Here is a 19,748-nt window from a genome sequence, read left to right on the forward strand (position 1 = left end):
CTTCAGCTCTGCCCCACTAGACATTGCTGGGTACATATGTGAACATTTGCCGTGAACGCTGGGGCTGGACTCATCTCTAGAGGCCCCTTCCAACCCCAACCATCCTGTGGTTCTGTGATCCTGTGATGTTTAGCAGAAGGAATGGGTTGGTTAGGAGAAGCTCCCTGACTACCCTGAGGCAGCACAGGGCTTTTTAGCACCTTAGAGAAGAGCCCCAGGTCAAGCCAAAAAGTGACTGGACAATGCTATCACATGTGACAGACAAGTCTCAGCTCTGCACAACAGGTCAGCCACAAAAAACAGCCCTCTGCAGACTCCACAGGACCAAAGCCAAGTGTTCACTGAGGGACAGAAGCTCCTTGACACAACATTTAGTAGGAAAATTAACTCCAAGCACAAATAAAATCAATCTGCATGATCATGTCTGAAGTTGGTTTCCTTAGCAGCTTGCATCTTTCTGCTATTCTAACTCACCTTCTTTGGCAGGAAATGGACTCCGACAGAGTATTTTTCACTGTTGGTCCACAGCTCGATCTGTGCCAGCACTTGGTTGGTGAAGGAGTTGCTCATAACGAAGCTGGGGTGACCCATGGCGCAGCCCAGGTTGACCAGGCGGCCCTCAGCAAGCAGGATGATGTGACGGCCGTTCCTCAGCTTATAGCGATCCACCTGTGTGGGGAAAAGCAAGAGCAGTGTGATGTCAGGGTGAAGAGAGCATTTTAAATCATGCAAAGCTTGGTGGGCTTTCTTCCAACATCATCAGTTCAGCAGTGGCCTTGCAGCACAGACTTCGATTACAATTGAGACACCTCTCCCTCAATTCCCAGCCTGTGTTTGCAAAGCCTGCAGGTATTTGAGACTTGACACAACATGAATCTGAGCATCTGCTTCACATTTAACCACAAGTGTGATGGAGCGGCTGAGGGACCTGGGGGGTTCAGCTGGAGAACAGGAGCTGAGGGGAGACCTTCTGATCTCTGAACTGCCTGAAAGGAGCTTGGAGCCAGGGGGGTCGGGCTCTGCTCCCCAGGAACAAGCGCCAGGAGCAGAGGAAACGGCCTCAAGTTGCACCAGGGGAGGTTCAGATTACATATTAGGAAAGAACTCTTCCCGGAAAGATAATGTCACTCAGTATGCGCCTCAACTGTCTGGGCCAGAAGAGGCTCCTGCAATGGTAAAAGTTGTCACTAGTGATTCTATCCCCTGCCATCAGGCCTGTAGGGGGTTATAATATTAAAGCCCACCATGAAAGGCCAACATGGCCTCTAAGTCACCATAATATTCAGTACTCACTGGTATTTATTGCTCATGTCATGATAAGCATGTGGGAGCAGAGCCAACCTTTGGAAGACTTGAAAGATGATCAACAACCTACTCTGACAAAGATTAATGCCTTAGACAAATACATTTATTTTATGCTGTCATGGCACAGCAACTGTGAAAGAGCTAAAAGGGTCCATCCCCACAGCTGTCTTCATACTTTTAGTCTCAAAAGTTATTTAATATGAAGCAAAACACACACCACTTTGTTTTATTCTTAAAGCTTCATCCTGAAGTTAAAAGCCATATAGGATGAAGCTTTAATTATAACAAGATTTTCAGACAAAAAGCATCTTTGTGAAGGTCCTTAGTAGAGATGTAATAAGTAAACCAACAGAAACCATTTTATAAGAACGGGTATTTTGCCTTCAGAGCCAGTCTGTGCCTCCACCTATCTTAATCAACTATGCTCCAATCACAGCACTATTTTCTCCTTCTTGGATTCGAACTGATTATTGTGTTTTCAGCACAACATTTGCAGACAGTAACCACCTCAAACAGGAGCCCTAGATAACACTCTGAATTTCCTCAGGTCCAAGAGCAGCACAGCCAGGCAGGGTTAGCAAGAGAGCTCTCCAGTGAGCAGGCACCACATTTCTTATGGATGTCAATTCTCCAGTGTGGACCAGCAGTGACAGCGCTCAGTCCGCTCGAAAAATACCGTCTGTGCTGCCGTAAGACTATGGGAGAAAGCAATGAAACCAAGAAGGGAGCAGCCAGAAAGCAGAACACTAAATCCCTGAGAACAGCTACAACAGTACTTACATTAAGCATTGTATTTACAGATTAAACTACTACAAGGTAGCAGTTCAGTAACATTTAGGTTTTGAAGTCTGAATTGAGTGGCTTGGGTGTCAAGATACTACATATCCATATGATACCCACACAGCTGGCACAGCTGTGGGTATCCATGTGATACCCACAGCTGGCACCCAGACAGCTGCTGGTCTGGGCACAGAATGATGTATATTGGGCAATCTGCTGATATAATCCATTCAATGCACAGGGTAACATGGGCAACGCAAATTAGTGCCTTTGCACAGAAAGAAATATGAAATAGCAGTGGCATCAGCAGAGGTGTAAGTGAAAACACATCTCATCTACAGGTAAAGAGTCTGATTTAGAAGCTCAAGAAAACGCTAGAGAAGTGGAACTCAAGTTATGTGAGCATTACATTCCTCTCCACACTTACACAAAAGCCTCTTCCTTTGCGCCATCAGTATTTAGCCTGCTCTGGATGTTCTGTCTGCTTTACGCTTCTCTCCACACCATGATACATGAATAATCTCTTTTCAGAGCCAGAGTCCACTGATCCCAGCCTGACCTTTCCCTCCCCTCTAGAGCTGAGCTTGTGCTACACATCAGTCTCTAACACCAGATTGCAGCTAAGTGGGAGTGCAGTGAAAACCCTTATTCAAAACAACAGGCCAGCTTTTTGGTAATAAGCCCGTTTCCTCCTTAACTGTACTTTAAAAGCAGAGGAGTCACAATGGCACACTAAGCCTTTTTCCTTTCCCAAGTATCAAATGTTTCTTATACCAGCTCACCACTTGTTAATGGAGACCACATGGTACTGAAAACTATCATGTTGGACACATTCACAATTACTTTGTACCTCTAGGTGAAGCCTGGCAACCCTCAGCTCTGGTATTAATTCTCTAATCAGGAAACAGATGTCTTCATAGGTGGTTAGAGATTCTTTCCTCTTGTAATATATTCCCCTCCCTGCTACGGGATATTAAAAAAAGCTGTCAGATCTTAGTACAAGTCTGAATATTCAGAGAGTTGGTACTTGCCATTACAAAGCACAGAATAGCTCACCCAGAACACTGATGTGAGAAAACATACGTGATTCTAAAGACAAGTGCAAGATGTCACAGCTCTTATCACAGGACTGAGGCCCTTGAGGTCTCCCCTTAAGATTGGAGACAAGATGACCACACAAGAGTCCCCTTCATGAATCTGAGCAACAAAACCAAGGAATCAGCAATAGCCTAAGTAGCAGACTGATGATTTCCTTCCCAAATTTCAGTGTAAGAGCAATTCTGTCCATTTCTTATAATGAATCATCACTGCTGCCCTGAAAAAGGTCTCAACACATGCAGATGAATTTCTGTGCAGGTGGGGAGGGACAGAAGCTGCAGGACACCCCCTGGGAGCTTGTTTTTAAACCAGAAGTTAATGCATGACCAAAAAAGTTAAGCCATTGCAAATCTCTCCTTCAAGCCTTTATTTTGTTTCAAACATGGAATCTGGGGCTATGAAGTTAAGTGTTCCCTCTCAGTTTTGCACCCCCCTCTTGAAGCAAGTAAGTTTTTGGGATGCATGTATATTTTAGTCCAGTCCTGCTCAATTGCCCAGCAGCTCTGCAATCAGGCTTGGTAAAGGAGCACAGAGAAAGAAAACAGCAAAGAATAATGAAGCTTTTGGACAGCAGAACTTGTTCACGTACCACCTGCTCAGCCAGTCCCTCCTTACCTTGTCACGTAAGTCTGAAGTCTTTTAGAAATAACAAATCCAAACAGACACAAAACAGAGCACAAGAACATATCACTAGCACAGTGCAGCTACATATGGCACTAAATACACCAAGAACAGAGTCCAGTTGGAGAGTCAAACTACTACACAGTGCTGCAGATTCACTGCCAGAAGTCAAGAAAACCCAAGTACACCCCTGAGCCAGGGACTGGCAGCATACAAATCTACAGGCCACTCTCACTTCAGTAAAGCTTCAAACACACGGAATGACCATGTACAATCACATTTATGTCTAGGTACATCCCATCCCCAGTGGTAACCAGAAGATGGGTAAGGAAGAGTACAAGAAAAGCCCAAGGGTGACATGCTATTCCCCCCAGTTTCCCTCTCAGCTTCAGATCTGTGGATCAAGCCAAGACAGAGTTGGTCCACTCAGAGACATCTTTTACAGACTTCAGCTAATGGCTTACACATACCCATCTGTGGCACTCTCAGCATGGTGGGCAGCTATTGTCACAGCTTTTCTCTGTAAGCAGGTTCCTCCTTCGGGTCCCTCTGACCCTCCAGCTTGTGACAGCAGCGGTTTATCTAACTGACCAGAGACTCAGGGTAAGAGGCATGTCTTCAGCATTAAAGCATATGGATGATCTGGACTCTTAATTCCATTCCTTTAATAAGGTAATACTCTGCTTTTAACCAGAAACTTGTTAAGAGTTTTCATACCTTGGACTAGACTGCACCTCATTGCATGTAATACGTCTAGGACAGAATGACTCCTCCCATCCAGAGAATATAAAGAAACAGGGACTACTACATCCATCAATAATGACACTTAGAATTCTTCATATGGACTTTAAGAGCCACATTGAATGGCTGTGTACAGGTAGTTAATATATTACCATATTAACATTCAATTTAGCCTTCAGTATTTCCTTTTTGAGCAGTTCCAGTTTTAGTTTTAAAACCCAAGCTACCCAAAAGCAAGCAGGGAGCTGCACGCTCCTCTAGGACAAGAGCCAGTGATCAAAGTCAGCTCCACACTGAGCTCATAAGCAAGAACAGACCTGAACGCAGTGAGAACTTGAGGGTCTAAACTTCACACCTAGCTGAACCCACAGAGAGTGTCCAACAGCACACAGAATACGGAAGAGACTCACACCTACTTAGTAAGAATTTGATGTGGGTGGCAAATAAGCCACAGGGAAGTTATGAGAACTGGAAGGGTAGACTGAGATCTACTAGGACATACAATTGGGTGTGGTGTTTCTAAAAAAGCAGAAAACCTGCCCCAGAATCCTGTTATCAAACACATTCCCACTTCAAAAGGTAACCACAAGTCCCACGCCAAGTCAGACAGAGCCTGGTTTGCTTTGTGATGCTCTCCCTCAGTACACTGTTTTGTGTTACAAAACAGTTTTGATTTAGTTTACTTTTGTTTTGCTGCTCTGGGATACACAGCTGAAAAGCTGACATTTTTAGATCCCTCTTTTCCTGTGTAGCTTGAGCCACAGCTTGAAATAAACACACAGTGGGAATGCAAGCTGAACAAGGATAAAACATCTCGCCTTGTCTGCCCATGCACAGATTTCCGGTCTCCACAGGTTTCTAAAACGAAGCCACTGAGTCTGGAAGAGAAGTCTGAGTTTGGCAAAGCTCCACATGGGCTTTCCCGACACTTCAGGCTCCAAGTAGAAAAATGCTTTGAAAACAAAGAGGTGTGAATTTTTTCAAACCTTGGCAGAATCCAAGAGGGTGTTGCCTTGAGATTTACTCCAATCCTGGCACTCTGCATCAGGACTGTTCTGGTGCAGGGCACTACATGAGCAAGCAGCTTCCTGAGAGGAAATTCAGAGCAGCCACCACACAGCCTGTGGGCTCTGTTCTTAATAAGTTTTATACAGTCTCTCTTGGTCTGTTCTGTATTCGTCATCTAACTTGCTTTTTAAATGAGTGATGGTATTGTTTCCAGCTGGAGGCTATCAAAGCAAGCACATTTCATAGAATCACAGAATCGACTGGGTTGGAAAAGACCTCAGAGATCATGGAGTCCAACCCTTGGTCCAACTCTAGTCCATTTACTAGATCATGGCACTAAGTGCCATGTCCAATCTCAGTTTAAAAACCTCCAGGGACGGTGAGTCCAGCACCTCCCTGGGCAGCCATTCCAATGCCTGACCACTCTCTCTGCACAGAATTGCTTTCTAATCTCCAGCCTCAATTTCCCCTGGCAGAGTTGAAGCCCATGCCCCCTTGTCCTGTTGCTGACTGCCTGGGAGAAGAGACCAATCCCCACCTGGCTAGAACTGCCCTTCAGGTAGTTCTAGAGAGTGCTGAGCTCAGCTCTAAGCCTCCTCTTCTCCAGACTAAACAAGCCCAGCTCCCTCAGCCTCTCCTCATAGGTCTTATGTTCAAGTCCCTTCACCAGTCTTGTTGCTCTTCTCTGGACCCGCTCCAGCACTTCAATCTCTTTCCTGAGCTGAGGGGCCCAGAACTGAACACAATACTCCAGGTGTGGCCTCACCAATGCAGAGCACAGGGGGAGGATCACTGCCCTTGTCCTGCTGACCACGCTGTTTTTGATACAGGACAGGATACCGTTTGCCTTCTTGGCCACCTGGGCACACTGTTGGCTCATGTTGAGCTTCCTGTCCATTAGTCCCCCCAGGTCCCTTTCTGCCTGACTGCTCTCCAGCCACTCTGTGCCCAGCCCGGAGCGCTGCTGGGGGTTGTTGTGACCAAAGTGCAGCACCCGGCATTTGGCCTTGTTGAACTTCATCCCATTGGAATCAGCCCATTTTTCCAGTCTATCCAGATCCCTCTGCGGAGCCCTCCTGCCTTCCAGCAGGTCGACACTCCCTCCCAACTTGGTGTCATCAGCAAATTCGCTGATGATGGTCTCAATCTCCTCATCTAAATCGTCAATAAAGATGTTAAACAGGACCGGACCCAACCCTGACCCCTGGGGACACCACTAGTGACTGGCCGCCAGCTGGATGCAGCCCCATTCACCAGCACTCTCTGGGCCCGGCCCTCCAGCCAGTTCTTAACCCAGCGTAGAGTACACTTGTCCAAGCCATGGGCTACCAGCTTTTGCAGGAGTATATTATGGGAGACAGTGTCAAAGGCCTTGCTGAAGTCCAGATAGACCACATCCACAGCTTTCCCCTCATCCACCAGGTGAGTCACCTGATCATAAAAGGAGATCAGGTTGGTCAGACAGGACCTGCCCCTCCTAAACCCATGCTGGCTGGGTCTGATCCCTTGTCCATCCTGAAGGTGCTGTGTGATTCCATTCAGGATGATCTGCTCCATAACCCTGCCAGGCACCGAGGTCAGGCTGACAGGCCTGTAGTTGCCAGGGTCAGCTCTGCAGCCCTTTTTGTGGACTGGGGTAACACTGGCCAGTTTCCAATCATATGGGACCTCCCCAGTGAGCCAGGACTGTTGGAAGATGATGGAGAGCGGCTTGGCAAGTTCTTCTGCTAGCTCCCTCATCACCCTAGGATGGATCTCATCTGGTCCCATAGACTTGTGAGGATCCAGATGGCTCAGTAAATCACCAACTATTTCCTCCTGGAATAGAAGGGGCCTATTTGGCTTCCTACCTCTGTCAACCATCTCCAGAGATGAGTTGTCCTGAGGGCCACCTGTCTCACTGGTAAAAACTGAGGCAAAGTAGGTATTAAGTACCTCAGCTTTCTCCTCATCTTTGTTAACTATATTTCCTTCAGAGTCCAACAGAGAGTGGAGGTTTTCCTTGCCCCTCCTTTTGTTATTAACATATTTGAAGAATGACTTTTTATTATCCCTGACAGAATTGGCCAAGTTAACTTCAAATTGCACTTTTGTTTCCCTGATCTTTTTTCTGCATGATCTAGCTATTTCCATAAATTCTTCATAAGTAGCCAGCCCTTTTTTCCACAGTCGGTAAAGTCTCTTTTTATTTCTGATTTCATTCAAAATCTCCCTGTTTAGCCAAGCCGGTTGTCTTCCCTGCCGGCTAGCCTTTCGGCACACTGGTATAGCCTGTTCCTGTGCACTCAAAACCACCTGCTTGAAGCATGTCCAACCCTCCTGGGCCCCCTTGTTTTTAAGCATTGTTTCCCAGGGTATGCTCTGAACTAGACTTCTGAATAGGCAAAAATCTGCCCTCCGGAAGTCCAGCGTAGAGGTTTTGTTAATGGTTCTCCCTGCATCTCTGAGTATTGAAAATTCTATTATTTCATGGTCGCTATGCCCCAGGCGGCCTCCAACCACTACATCTCCCACCAGCCCTTCTCTGTTTGTAAACAGTAGGTCTAGCGGGGTCTTGCTGCTGGTGGGCTCATTTACCAGCTGATGAAGGAAATTGTCCTCTATACACTCTAGGAACTTCCTAGACTGCCTCTTCTGTGCAGTATTGAGCTCCCAGCAGATATCCGGCAGGTTAAAGTCACCCACAAGAACAAGGGCCGTCGATTTTGAGACATCTGCCAGCTGCTTGTAGAATAATTCATCTCCTTCATCGTCCTGGTTGGGTGGTCTATAACAGACACCCACGAGGATGTCAGCCTTGTTGGACTTCCCCCTGATTCTGGTCCACAGGCACTCAACCTTGTCACTGCTGACCTCAAGTTTAACAGAGTCGAGTGACTCTCTAACATATAAAGCCACCCCTCCACCTCTCCTCCCCTGCCTATCTTTTCTGAAGAGCTTGTAGCCACACATAGCAGCACTCCAGTCATATGAGTCATCCCACCATGTTTCTGTGATGGCAACTATGTCATAGCTTTCCTGCTGCACGATGGCTTCCAGCTCCTCTTGTTTGTTGCCCATACTGCGTGCATTAGTATACATGCACTTCAAGTGGGCTGCTGATTTCCCTCTTAATTTGGGCTTTCCATCCGTAGGCTGATCTTTGGAGAGCCCAGTTTCAATCCCTTCCCCCTTCAAACCTAGTTTAAAGCCCTCCTGATCAGCCCTGCCAACTTATGGGCTATAGTCCTCTTGCTCTCCCTAGAAGGATGAAGCCCATCTGATTTGAGGAGACTGGGTACCACGGAGCTTGGCCCATGGTCAAAAAACCCAAAATTTTGATGGTGACACCAATCCTTAAGCCACCTGTTGATGAGATGGGCTTTTCTGCCCCTCTCTTTATTTAGTTCCTCATCCATCCCAGCTAGCACAGGAACTGAGGCAAATATCACTTGTGCTCCCGTCCCATGAACTGACTGACCCAGTGCTTTAAAGTCCTTTTTAACTATCTTGATACTTCTGTTGATGTCCTCGCTGCCAGCTTGGACTACTAACAGGGGATAGTAGTCTGAGGGCTGAATCAGCTCGGGAAGTCTTCTATTAATGTCCCTCACCCTGGCCCCAGGAAGGCAGCAGACCTCCCTGTGGGATGGGTCTGGGCGACATATACGGCCCTCTGTTCCCCTCAGAAGAGGGTCGTCTATACCTCCTCACTATACCCCAAACATCAAAGCTAACTTGAATTTGATGCCATTGTCTACACCACCACCGCTAAGGGGTAAGACTCCTGTTTGTCAAAGTAGGAACACACATAGAAAGATGCATCCAAACCAGGCACCTCTTGCCAGAGACCACGCTGTACAGTTGGGCACCGGCTGGAACCAATTGCTTTAATGCCAACACAAGAATACAATGTGCAGCTTGTTCCAGGTTAATTGGGGATGAGCAGAATCTCCATCCTGCCCAGCACAGAGCAACAGCAGCTTCCAAGAAAGCCAGAAACACAAAGTACCTGGAAATAAACATCCTCCTTTCTGGAAATAGACACTGAGTAGCTAGTGCTGCTTTCTAGCAGGAGAGTTTGTGCCAAGGCCGTCTTACCTGAGGTTTAACATTCACCGCCTCTACTGCATTTTCATTCAGCCACTTTGCATCCACTTCCACATCAAAATGGCCAATATTGCACACTATGGCATCATCCTTCATCTGCTCAAAGTGCCTGCAAAAAAGTTATATCAAAAGTTAATGCACAAAAATTTCTTCAGCACTTCAGCTCTGGTCCATAGTTCTGCTTAAGGAGAAATTAAGGTCCTTTCCTGGCTCACTGGCTGCATTTGACTCTCACAAGATGTGAGAGTCTCATAATCTTCCAGATACGGAAAGTCTACTGGCAAAAACCCTCAAGCTTCTAGGGAAGGACACTTCCCAAGGATGCAAGAGGTTATTGAAGAGAAAACAGTTTCCCAGTATGAAAAGTAAAACTGTTTTCTTTAATTGCTCAAAACTAAAATGCCCGCAGTTATTTCTTTCTTACACAGAAGAAATGGTTTTCTTCATGACTTTAAAGTTTCCAGCAGTTTTACATCTCTAGAGACTAACGGACTTATCTCCTCCCACTTAATCCGACCTTCCATTAAAACATGTATAATAAATAACAGGAAAGACAGGAATGAGTTTGTGCAGAGTAGAGGGGCTACAAACTGAGATCCAGGAAGCAATAACAAAAACCTGCAGGGTAGTTTACTGAGAACAGGCTAGTTTCAAGTCTATGCATACTCACAGATGGAATCACTTTCAACCTTTTCTTTTCAATTTCATCTACCTCCTCTTTCATTCACATTTATCTGTCCTGACACAGAATTTAGCCCTGATGTTTTTGTTCCCCAAAAGTCCATCTATCCCTCTACACTTTTTGTTTCACTATCATTACATCTGTAAGACAAAACCAATTGCAACATGGCAACATCCAGCAGAACTGAAATATCAAAGTCCCCATTTCTCACTAAACTCATGTCCAGAAATGAGACTGTCTGCTAACTCTCACCATACTGCTGACAATTTATGACTGCCTTAAAAAAATCTAAATGTACATGTATGCTTTCACTAAAGCAAGTGGTTACACCATACCCGCCCTGAATAATGTCAGTGCAGCCGGTGGTGGTAACAAAGATATTGCCTTCTTTGCAGGCTTCCTCCATGGTTGTAACTTCATAACCTGAAAAGAGAGAAAAAGTTACTCCTCTACTCAACCACCAGCACTTATTAAACAAATGGGTTACAATATTACGAGTAGAAAAGTACAAATGGAAGTCTGTGCCAACACCTGACCTATGTATGGATGGTGCAAGGTAGAAGGTATACTCATATTAATACCAACACAGCACAAAGACACCTACCCCTCACCTGCTTCCAATCTGCAGATCTATACATTAGTGTCTTGTGTCCACAGGTATAGTATCTGGCACAGCACTCAGGATTCAGAGGGTGAAGTTTGCACAGGGAAGTGCACCCACAACACCTGCAGGTTCTAGTGGGGTGTGAATAGAAATGGGATAAACTGGTACTGAGAAGCACAGTTCCATGAGGCACCCACAGAAGAGAAGGAGTGCAGGGGCCAGAGCACACCATGAGCACAGCTGGGAAGGCACAGAGCATGGCATTGCTCTCCAAAAACATCTCCTGCAGGCCCAGTGTTTTGCTGTGGAGATACTCTAGTGAAGTATTAACCCACTCTGGAGGTTAGAGTTGCACAACTTGAAGATAATGAGCCCATTCAAAACCAGGCTTCCAAGGTTACGAAATAGGGGCCTTACTCCACTGTGGTCTCTACATCCTTGACCTCAAACACATCTTCAAGGCCAATATTCATAAACTCCTTCCCCAGCTGTAAGGAAAGCATTCCTACAGTTAAACTGGAGTCACCTCTACTTGAACAGGGAGAGAGGGTTGAAAAATCACTGAAACTTTCTTGGCCAACTCTCATTTATTGCCCTGCGCTGACATGACCTTCGTCAGCTGCATCAATTTCACATCTCCTTCAGCTCTCACCTTCCATGGCTGCCTGCAGCGCGTTGATGGGGTCGATCTCGGTGATGATGACTCTGGCTCCGAAGCTGCGCAGGGCCTGAGCGCAGCCCTTGCCCACATCTCCGTAACCTGCCACCACAGCCACTTTTCCAGCAATCATGACATCTGTGGCACGTTTGATGCCGTCGATGAGAGACTCTCTGCAGCCATACAGGTTATCAAACTTGCTCTGTGGAAGAAAAAGGAGCAGTTTCAGAACCAATGAAAGTCACTCAAAAATTCCTTAGAGAAGCAAAAAGGACTCATATGCAAGTACTAAAAACCAGGAGACTGACAGTCAGCTAAGTACTTTAACCTCAGTGAGGGATGGGAAGAAGATTACCTGTTTTGATGTTTTTATTTATCCCATTTCAATATATGTGGTTATACCAGATACAGGTTTCAGCACAGCCCTTGTGAGACACGTTTCATAAATAAGTTGTGTCTACTGACTAGGGCTTGGACTTGTTAAAAGTTTACTATGGGTAATCTGAATTTACCAAGTAAAAGCACAAACAATTCCTGCGTACAGAGGTAGGTCTGAGTTCCTTAACCAGATGTTCATCAGTTCTCTGTTGCTGTTTGTCAGACAATTAACTTAACCAAGAGCCACGGGCAGGCAAAAAACGCCAGCAGAATATTGGCCAATTGGTTAGCACATATTCTTAGCTTTGCAAGACACAGGCGCCCTGCAGAAGCAGCAAGTTGCCCATGCTAACCACAAGAAATTGGTTCCTGCAGCCCAGGAAGATCAAAATTACATCTTCCCCCCACAACAGTTACGCTAACACTGCCAGATCTAGAAAAATCCAGCAGGTATCCACTCACAATACTGGTCACTGCAAACAAGAACCCCTGATTTTCACCTCCTAATGTCCAATTGAGGAACATCCTCCTGCTGTCACTTAACACGAACTTAACGACCTGACCTCCAAATCAAAATTCCTCTGCTAAGTCAGACATCAAAGGGTACTCCACTTGAACATCTCCCTGAGCTCAGACACATTGTCGTGCTGATTTTTGTAATGCTCTTCCATTTTCTCCTTGGGACCTTTGTTTTGACAAGGAGGGTGGGCTGTGTAAACAGGTGTGATGACCTAAAGAGTTACAGATGGCAGGAATTCTAAAAAATCTGGCTATCAAAATTGTGCTATGCTTCCCAAGGCAAGGGCATGAAGAACTCAACATTCACAGCCAAATTCTGGTCCCAAAGCCTGCCCCATTTTTTCTACAATCATTCTTGCCATTACTTAGCACAGGCAGCACTCTCGCCTGCTATAAGCAATCAAGATTGGACACCTATACGTAAGTATGGGCACTGATCTTTCAAACAGGACCTATCCTACAGCTATGGCTGTTGCCAACTAACAGGTAAGATGTTACAGTTCATTTTTCAGTCTATAACTTGCAACTGTAAAATTTTTTATAATTAAAAAAAGCCAAGTCCACATATAAAAATGTTGCAGCTGTGGCTCCAGTGCATTATCTGAGCAAGTTCTGAGGTATCCTGGCATATCGCTCCTGGCATCACAAGCTGGCCCAGGACTAAAGTGTAAGAAATTACACATCAGATCCACAAGTTCCTGACTCAGTGCCTGTAAGTCTCATTACAGCCACATTTGCCATTAGTCTTTCAGAAAATGTGTTAGCAATCCTTCAATTCCAAAGCTAGTGCCAGCTGATAATTCTCCAAATACTAGTATAGGAGGCTGGCACCAAGTCAAAATATCAAACTGGGAGAGCAGAATTTGTCAGCTCAGTCGCATGTCTTCCTGGAGATCTAACTGTGCTTAGTACAAGTATTTTACTGCATAAATACCAAACAGCACTTGAAAATAAACACTTGCTTGGCACTAAAGGTAGCTCAAGCCAAATCCACTCAAGAGACTTCTTAAGAAACATTTGAATTACCAAATATGCTAAACAGTATTAATCATAATGATGCAGGCAGCACAAATCTGGGTGAATAGGAAGCAGACAAACTAACTTCTAAGATCAGCTGGATTCCAGCCCACTAGCCACAAAATGAAGTTACCAGACGCAGCTTTGTGAGCAGAACAGAGAAACTTCCGACAGCAAACGGCAGAGAAAACAGGCCAAACATTGAGAACTGCCATGCATAATAGGAGAATTTTAGTATAGTAACTTGAAATCGATCTAGCAACTAGATTTAAAAATCATCTAGATGCATAAACCTTAAGCACGCCTGAAATTCCCACTATCATTCATCTGCATCTGAAAAGCATCAGCACCCTTAAACATTCTCCCTCATCCCTCAGTTCACCAGGATTGGTCTCAGGTAGCAGTAATACAGCTAAGCAAGGAATAAAATACCTCCTGCCATGTCCTTCGCAACTGCTGTTCACCTTGGCAGGTGGGCCGACCCTCACCAGTCACAAGCTCATGTAGGACCACGCTGCCTTTTCCAGCCGGTATCTGCCACCTACCTGCTGGCTTCAGGCTACTCAGAGTGAGGACATGCCCCTTGCCACAGGAACTGACTGCACCCCGAGAGCTGTGACCTCCAACACTGTTTCCACATTACTAAAATGCAGAAGAATGCACATCCTTACCTGCAGAAAAAGCCCTTGACATTCTGAAAACAAGATATTCACAATGGCATGTCCCATTAGAGACATCATGGGCTTGCCTCAAAGATATGGTGAAAATCTGTTCAGTACCAGGTCAAGAATAGCTCAGCAAGAGAAGGGACACTTGCATGGGAGTGACAACATCCCAGCACAGAACTGGTCAGACAGCAGAACACGGCAGAAGGGGTTCGGCTGCACTACCTTGGTGACAGAGTCATTAACATTGATGGCCGGCACTTCCAGGGTCCCGTTGGCCTTCATCTTGTACAGGTTGTGAACCCCGGTGGTTGTCTCTTCTGAAATACCTCTAATTCCTGCAGGGAGAGGAAGAGGATTCACCTTAGCTGGAGTTAACATTGCTGCAAACCAACATATCCAGGTGCTTGGAGCACCCTTGAGAGGACCAAGTTAAATAAACCCTCAGCAGAAAGCAAGGAAGAGATGAGAACTCTCATGCGGATCCTCAAACAGTTGCTTGAAACTTCAAACCAGTTTCTTCCCCCACAAGGTAATAAAAAGAGCAGGACAAAAATATTATTTGCAAAAATGGAAGGGACCAGTTCTAGACCAAGGAATCTGGAAAGACCACACTCTGTTTTCCCACAAAATGGTCAAAAAAACCTGTTCTACAAAAAGGGCAAGGTGTTCACCTCAGTGTTGCTTCCACAGACCAGTCCATTCTTGTGAGATAGCTGCAAAGGAGATGGTACCTAAAGAACAAAACTTAAATATAAAGAACCTGGATCAGCTGAAAACAAAGTAAAAATCAATAAATAACTAAAATCAAACAGTTCACCACTCCCAATCCTCCTGTTGTGATCAACTTCAGCTCTGATTCAACAGCCAACACTCCCCCTAAATCTGGATAACAGCTACAGGAAACTTCAGTTTCATGGGTATTACTAGCACAACCAAAAAACACTATTTCAAAGATATCCTTGTTTGAAAACAGTCCAGAAAGTAGAGACCAGAGACAAAGAACTGTCTAGAAACCCCACCATCATATCACAGACCAAGATCCTGATAGCACGGGAACTGTCACAGGATTACCTGGCTTCATGTTACACCGAAAAGCCAACACTGTAAAGACACCCCCACTCTAAGGGTCCTGAGCCTTCATGGGTGTTTTGACAGCAGTGGCATTAATGCACATGACTCCTGGATATCTCTGCTCTGTAACATCTCAATAACACCTCATTGTACACAAACTGTACAGTTGCTACACTGGGCAACCCCCGGATTACTGAGAAAGCCTATCTGCACAAAAAGGTACAGGATAAATTGGGAATTAAGCCATCCAGTCTGGCTGAATTTCCACTGTAGAGAACATGGTAATTATGTTTGCTCTTTAAGGACTGCAAGCACACTGCAAGCCAATTATTTTGTTGAAGTATGAACTACTGGGGGAAAACAGAAATTTGCTAAATCAGGCTGAAACCACCAACACGAGCAACATCTCTATAAAAAGAACCATGTGGCACTTGGACCTAATTCAGATTCACAAGAAAATATGAAAATTATTAATATGAAGTTCAACGCACACCAGAGATTTATGCAGAGAATATACCGCCCCCTCCAGGAAAGTGACCTTTCACATTGACCGCATAGAATAAAACGGAAAGGATGCTAACAAGCAAAATAATTTTACAGCCATTTTGACAGAAAAATCCTGAGAAATAAACATCAGTAAAATGTTCTGTTCAGGCCCTTTTACCGATGAAGCCCAGGTTATCCTATGAGAGCACGCACGGATAGACAGAAATATTGGTCCTTTCCACGTCATTTTTTTTAATTCATCTCTATCACTGTATAACATATAATCACTCCCAATTCCTAGATACTTTTTTTTATCCATGCTCTATCCACATCCCTCCTACTGTTTCAAAGAGGTGAGCACAAGCCTTCCTATTGCACAAATAGCAAAAGCAGAAGGGCCAGAGGACTCGCACAAGGTCACCCCCAGCAACAGTGGTGGCTCAGCCCCAACCCACAAATATCCCTCAGGGATGGGCAAGAGGGAACCAACAATAACCCCCAGCAAAATCCCCAGTCTGTTAATTCCAGGGATCAAAGTGTCCAAGTGACACTACCTGCTTGGCCACCACAACCTATGAGAAGTTCACAGGACAGGGTAAGTGGAGAATCACCCCTTTGAACAGCATGCAGAACATCATCACTGCTGGGAGAAACAGCATCAGCACAGCCCAGGGTGGGAACGGGGACAAAGCTGATGAGAACAGCATCTCTGGCTAAGCAAGGGGCTTTGAACACAGGGGACAAAGGAAAGGTCAGGCAGACAAGGGGCCTGCAGGCTCCGGGAGGGCTCCCTGTGGCCAGGCCAGGACTCTGCAAAGCCATATGGACCTTCACCCTCCAGGCACCCAGGGAGCAGGTTCTCTTGTATCTCTATCAATTATCTGGATGACAGGATCAAGTGCACCCTCACTAAGTTTGCAGTGACACCATGCTGGGTGGGAGTGTTAATCTGTTGGAGGGTGGGAAGGCCATACAGAGGAATCTGGACTGGTTCGATCAATGGGCTGAGGCCAATTGTCTGAGGTTCAACAAGGGCAAGTGCCGGGTCCTGCACCTTTCACAACAACCCCATGAACACTGCAGACTGGGGAAGAGCAGCTGGAAAAGGACCTGGGGGTGTTGGTGACAGCGGCTGAACATGAGCCAGCGTGTGCCCAGGTGGCCAAAAAGGCCACCAGCATACTGGCTTGTATCAGGAATAGTGTGGCCAGCAGGACTAAAGACATGAATGTGCCACTGTACTCAGTACTGGAGAGGTCAAATGTTGAATCCTGGAGTCAGTTTTGGGCCCCTCATTTTAAGAAGGACATTGAAATACTAGAGAGAGTGCAGAGGAAGGAACGGAGCTGGTGAGGGGCTGGAGCACAAGTGTGATGGAGCGGCTGAGGGACCTGGGGGGTTCAGCTGGAGAACAGGAGCTGAGGGGAGACCTTCTGATCTCTGAACTGCCTGAAAGGAGCTTGGAGCCAGGGAGGTTGGGCTCTGCTCCCCAGGAACAAGCACCAGGAGCAGAGGAAACGGCCTCAAGTTGTGCCAGGGGAGGTTGAGGTTGGATATTAGGAACAATTTCTTCCCCAAAGGGCTGTGGGGCATTGGAACAGGCTGCCCAGGGCAGTGCTGGAGTCACCATCTCCGGAAGGGTTTAAAAGGCATTTAAACGAAGTTCTCAGGGACATGGTTTAGTATTAGAGTTAAGTTATGGTTGGACTCAATGATCCTGAGGCTCTCCTCCAACCAAAATGATTCTGTGACATGGGTCCCCAGGAGGCACCCACACCTTCCAGGCACCCGGGGTGTTGTCCCTCCCCAGCAGACTACAAGAGCACAGCTCCTGGGAGAAAGCAGGTGGGTGCTTTGCCTCAACCCTTTGGATTTCACCTGCCCAGCTGGAACAGGAGCCACAGCAACAGCCGCTGGGAATCCAGGGGCTCGGGTCACCCTCCCAACAAGGGCCAGGGGGAAGAAAGGAGGAAAACAATCCCAAATTTGTACCTGAGCTCAATTAAGTGAGAAAGAATACAGCTTGTTAAAGTGATCTTCAAAGTGCAGTGCTCCAGCCCCTGGGAAGCGCAGCGAGCTGTTGTTTCCTCCCCCCATCCACACGGGGGCGCCCGCCCCAGCCCTCCCGCCCGCGCTCCTCAGGGCAACAGCGCCCCCTAGCGGTCCAACAGCGCCCTCTAGCACCGCCGGGCCCGCTCCCCACGCAGGACCCCTGGTCACAACCCACGCACAGCGGTGCCACCACAGCGCCTCACTCGAACCCCTTGGCCGGGCAGCACACAGGGCTGGCTCTAGCGCAAACCCATCCCCACTTACCAGATGTCAGCGGGAAATACAGCACAGCAGGGAGGAAACAGCCCAGGAGGCTCGAGGGGTCTGTGGGAGACCCACCTGGCACAGGCCAGCCAGGGAAGGGACCCACTGAACACGCTGTTTGCAAACAGATGGGGACTTGGGGGTGATATGACAGTTGGATGCCATCTTGGGCACAGCAATGATAAGACAAGGGGCAATGGATATAAACTGGAACACAGGAGGTTCCACTGAAAGATGAGAAGAAACTTGTTCCTGGTGAGGGTGGCAGAGCCTGGCCCAGGCTGCCCAGGGAGGCTGTGGAGTCTCCTTCTCTGCAGACATTCCAACCCGCCTGGACACCTTCCTGTGTAACCTCATCTGGGTGTTCCTGCTCCATGGGGGGATTGCACTGCATGAGCTTTCCAGGGCCCTCCAACCCCTGACATTCTGGGATTCTGTGATGACAAAAGGAGAGTTTTCCATTCCTGGAGAAGCCGAAGGGAGGTCAGTAGACCTGTGACCTTGGATTTCCCACAGGCGGACTCTGACGTGGCCAGTGCTGGTCAGCTCAGCCCCTTGGGAGGCAGCTTTGAAGGACAAAGGGGTCCAGGAGGGCTGGTCACTCTGCAAGAAGGAAATATGAGGCACAGGAGCAGCTGTCCCTGTGTGTTGGAAAGTGAGACGAGGGGGAAGAAGAGCAGCCTGGATGAACAGAGAGCTGCAGATGGAACTTGGGAATAAAAGGAGAATTTATGACCTTTGGAAGGAAGAACAGGCTACTCAGGAGGACTACAAGGATGTCATGAAGTTATGCAGGGAAAAAATTAGAAGGGCCAAAGCCCAACTAGAGCGGATCTGGCTACTGCATAAAAGACAATTTAAAAAAAAAAAACAAAACCAAAACACTAAAGTTTCTATAAATACATTAGAAACAAAAACAACAGCAAAGGAGAATCTCCACCTTCTGGTGGATGTAAGGGGAAACACAGTGACAGAGGACAAGGGAAAGGCGGAGATAGTAAACGCCTCTGTGCCTCAGTCTTTAATAGTCAGACTAGTTGTGCTGCAGGTACACAGCCCCATGAGCTGTAAGACAGGGATGGGGAGCAAAATGAAGCCCCAATAATCCAAACTGGTGAGGGGCTGGAGCACAAGTGTGATGGGAGCGGCTGAGGGACCTGGGGGTTCAGCTGGAGAACAGGAGCTGAGGGGAGACCTTCTGATCTCTGAACTGCCTGAAAGGAGCTTGGAGCCAGGGGGGGTCGGGCTCTGCTCCCCAGGAACAAGCGCCAGGAGCAGAGGAAACGGCCTCAAGTTGCGCCAGGGGAGGTTGAGGTTGGATCTGGGGAACAATTTCTTCCCCAAAGGGCTGTGGGGCATTGGAACAGGCTGCACCACACTGTACCAGTCCCTCCCACACCAGGGACAAGAGGGGAGAAAGAAGCAGAGAGCAGGAGGGCTGGAAAAGTGAAAGGAGCTCAGCACAAGGACCCCCAGGAACAGGGACACCAACTAAGGTGTTAGACCTGCATGGCAGCAAAACAACCCTGCAAAACAAACAGTATGAACATGGAAAAACACATTTTTTGACTTCTGACAATGCCAGGAAGACAGGGAGGCATGATCAGTTGTGGTAGTCCTTGGCATCAAGTGGCAGGAAAGCAAGAGGTCATGAACATCAGACAGGCAACCTATGAAGCAAGAGACCTGACAGCAGAGAAGGAATCC

At 46.9% G+C, this 19,748-nt stretch overlaps 1 protein-coding gene across 1 annotated transcript in view; it reads right to left on the reverse strand.

Moving 5' to 3' along the window:
- Window positions 1-19,748, reverse strand: part of AHCY (adenosylhomocysteinase) — a 32,818-nt gene that overhangs the window by 4,218 nt on the left and 8,852 nt on the right. Inside the window, exons 5-9 of the mRNA XM_065032580.1 lie at window positions 14,391-14,503; window positions 11,581-11,788; window positions 10,660-10,747; window positions 9,634-9,751; window positions 475-669 (exon numbers count right to left, since the gene is read on the reverse strand). Of these exons, the coding sequence (XP_064888652.1) occupies window positions 475-669; window positions 9,634-9,751; window positions 10,660-10,747; window positions 11,581-11,788; window positions 14,391-14,503 (722 nt within the window). The remainder of the gene's footprint in view (window positions 1-474; window positions 670-9,633; window positions 9,752-10,659; window positions 10,748-11,580; window positions 11,789-14,390; window positions 14,504-19,748) is intronic.

This window comes from Columba livia, chromosome 16 (genome assembly GCF_036013475.1).
Source record: "Columba livia isolate bColLiv1 breed racing homer chromosome 16, bColLiv1.pat.W.v2, whole genome shotgun sequence".
NCBI lineage: Eukaryota > Metazoa > Chordata > Aves > Columbiformes > Columbidae > Columba > Columba livia.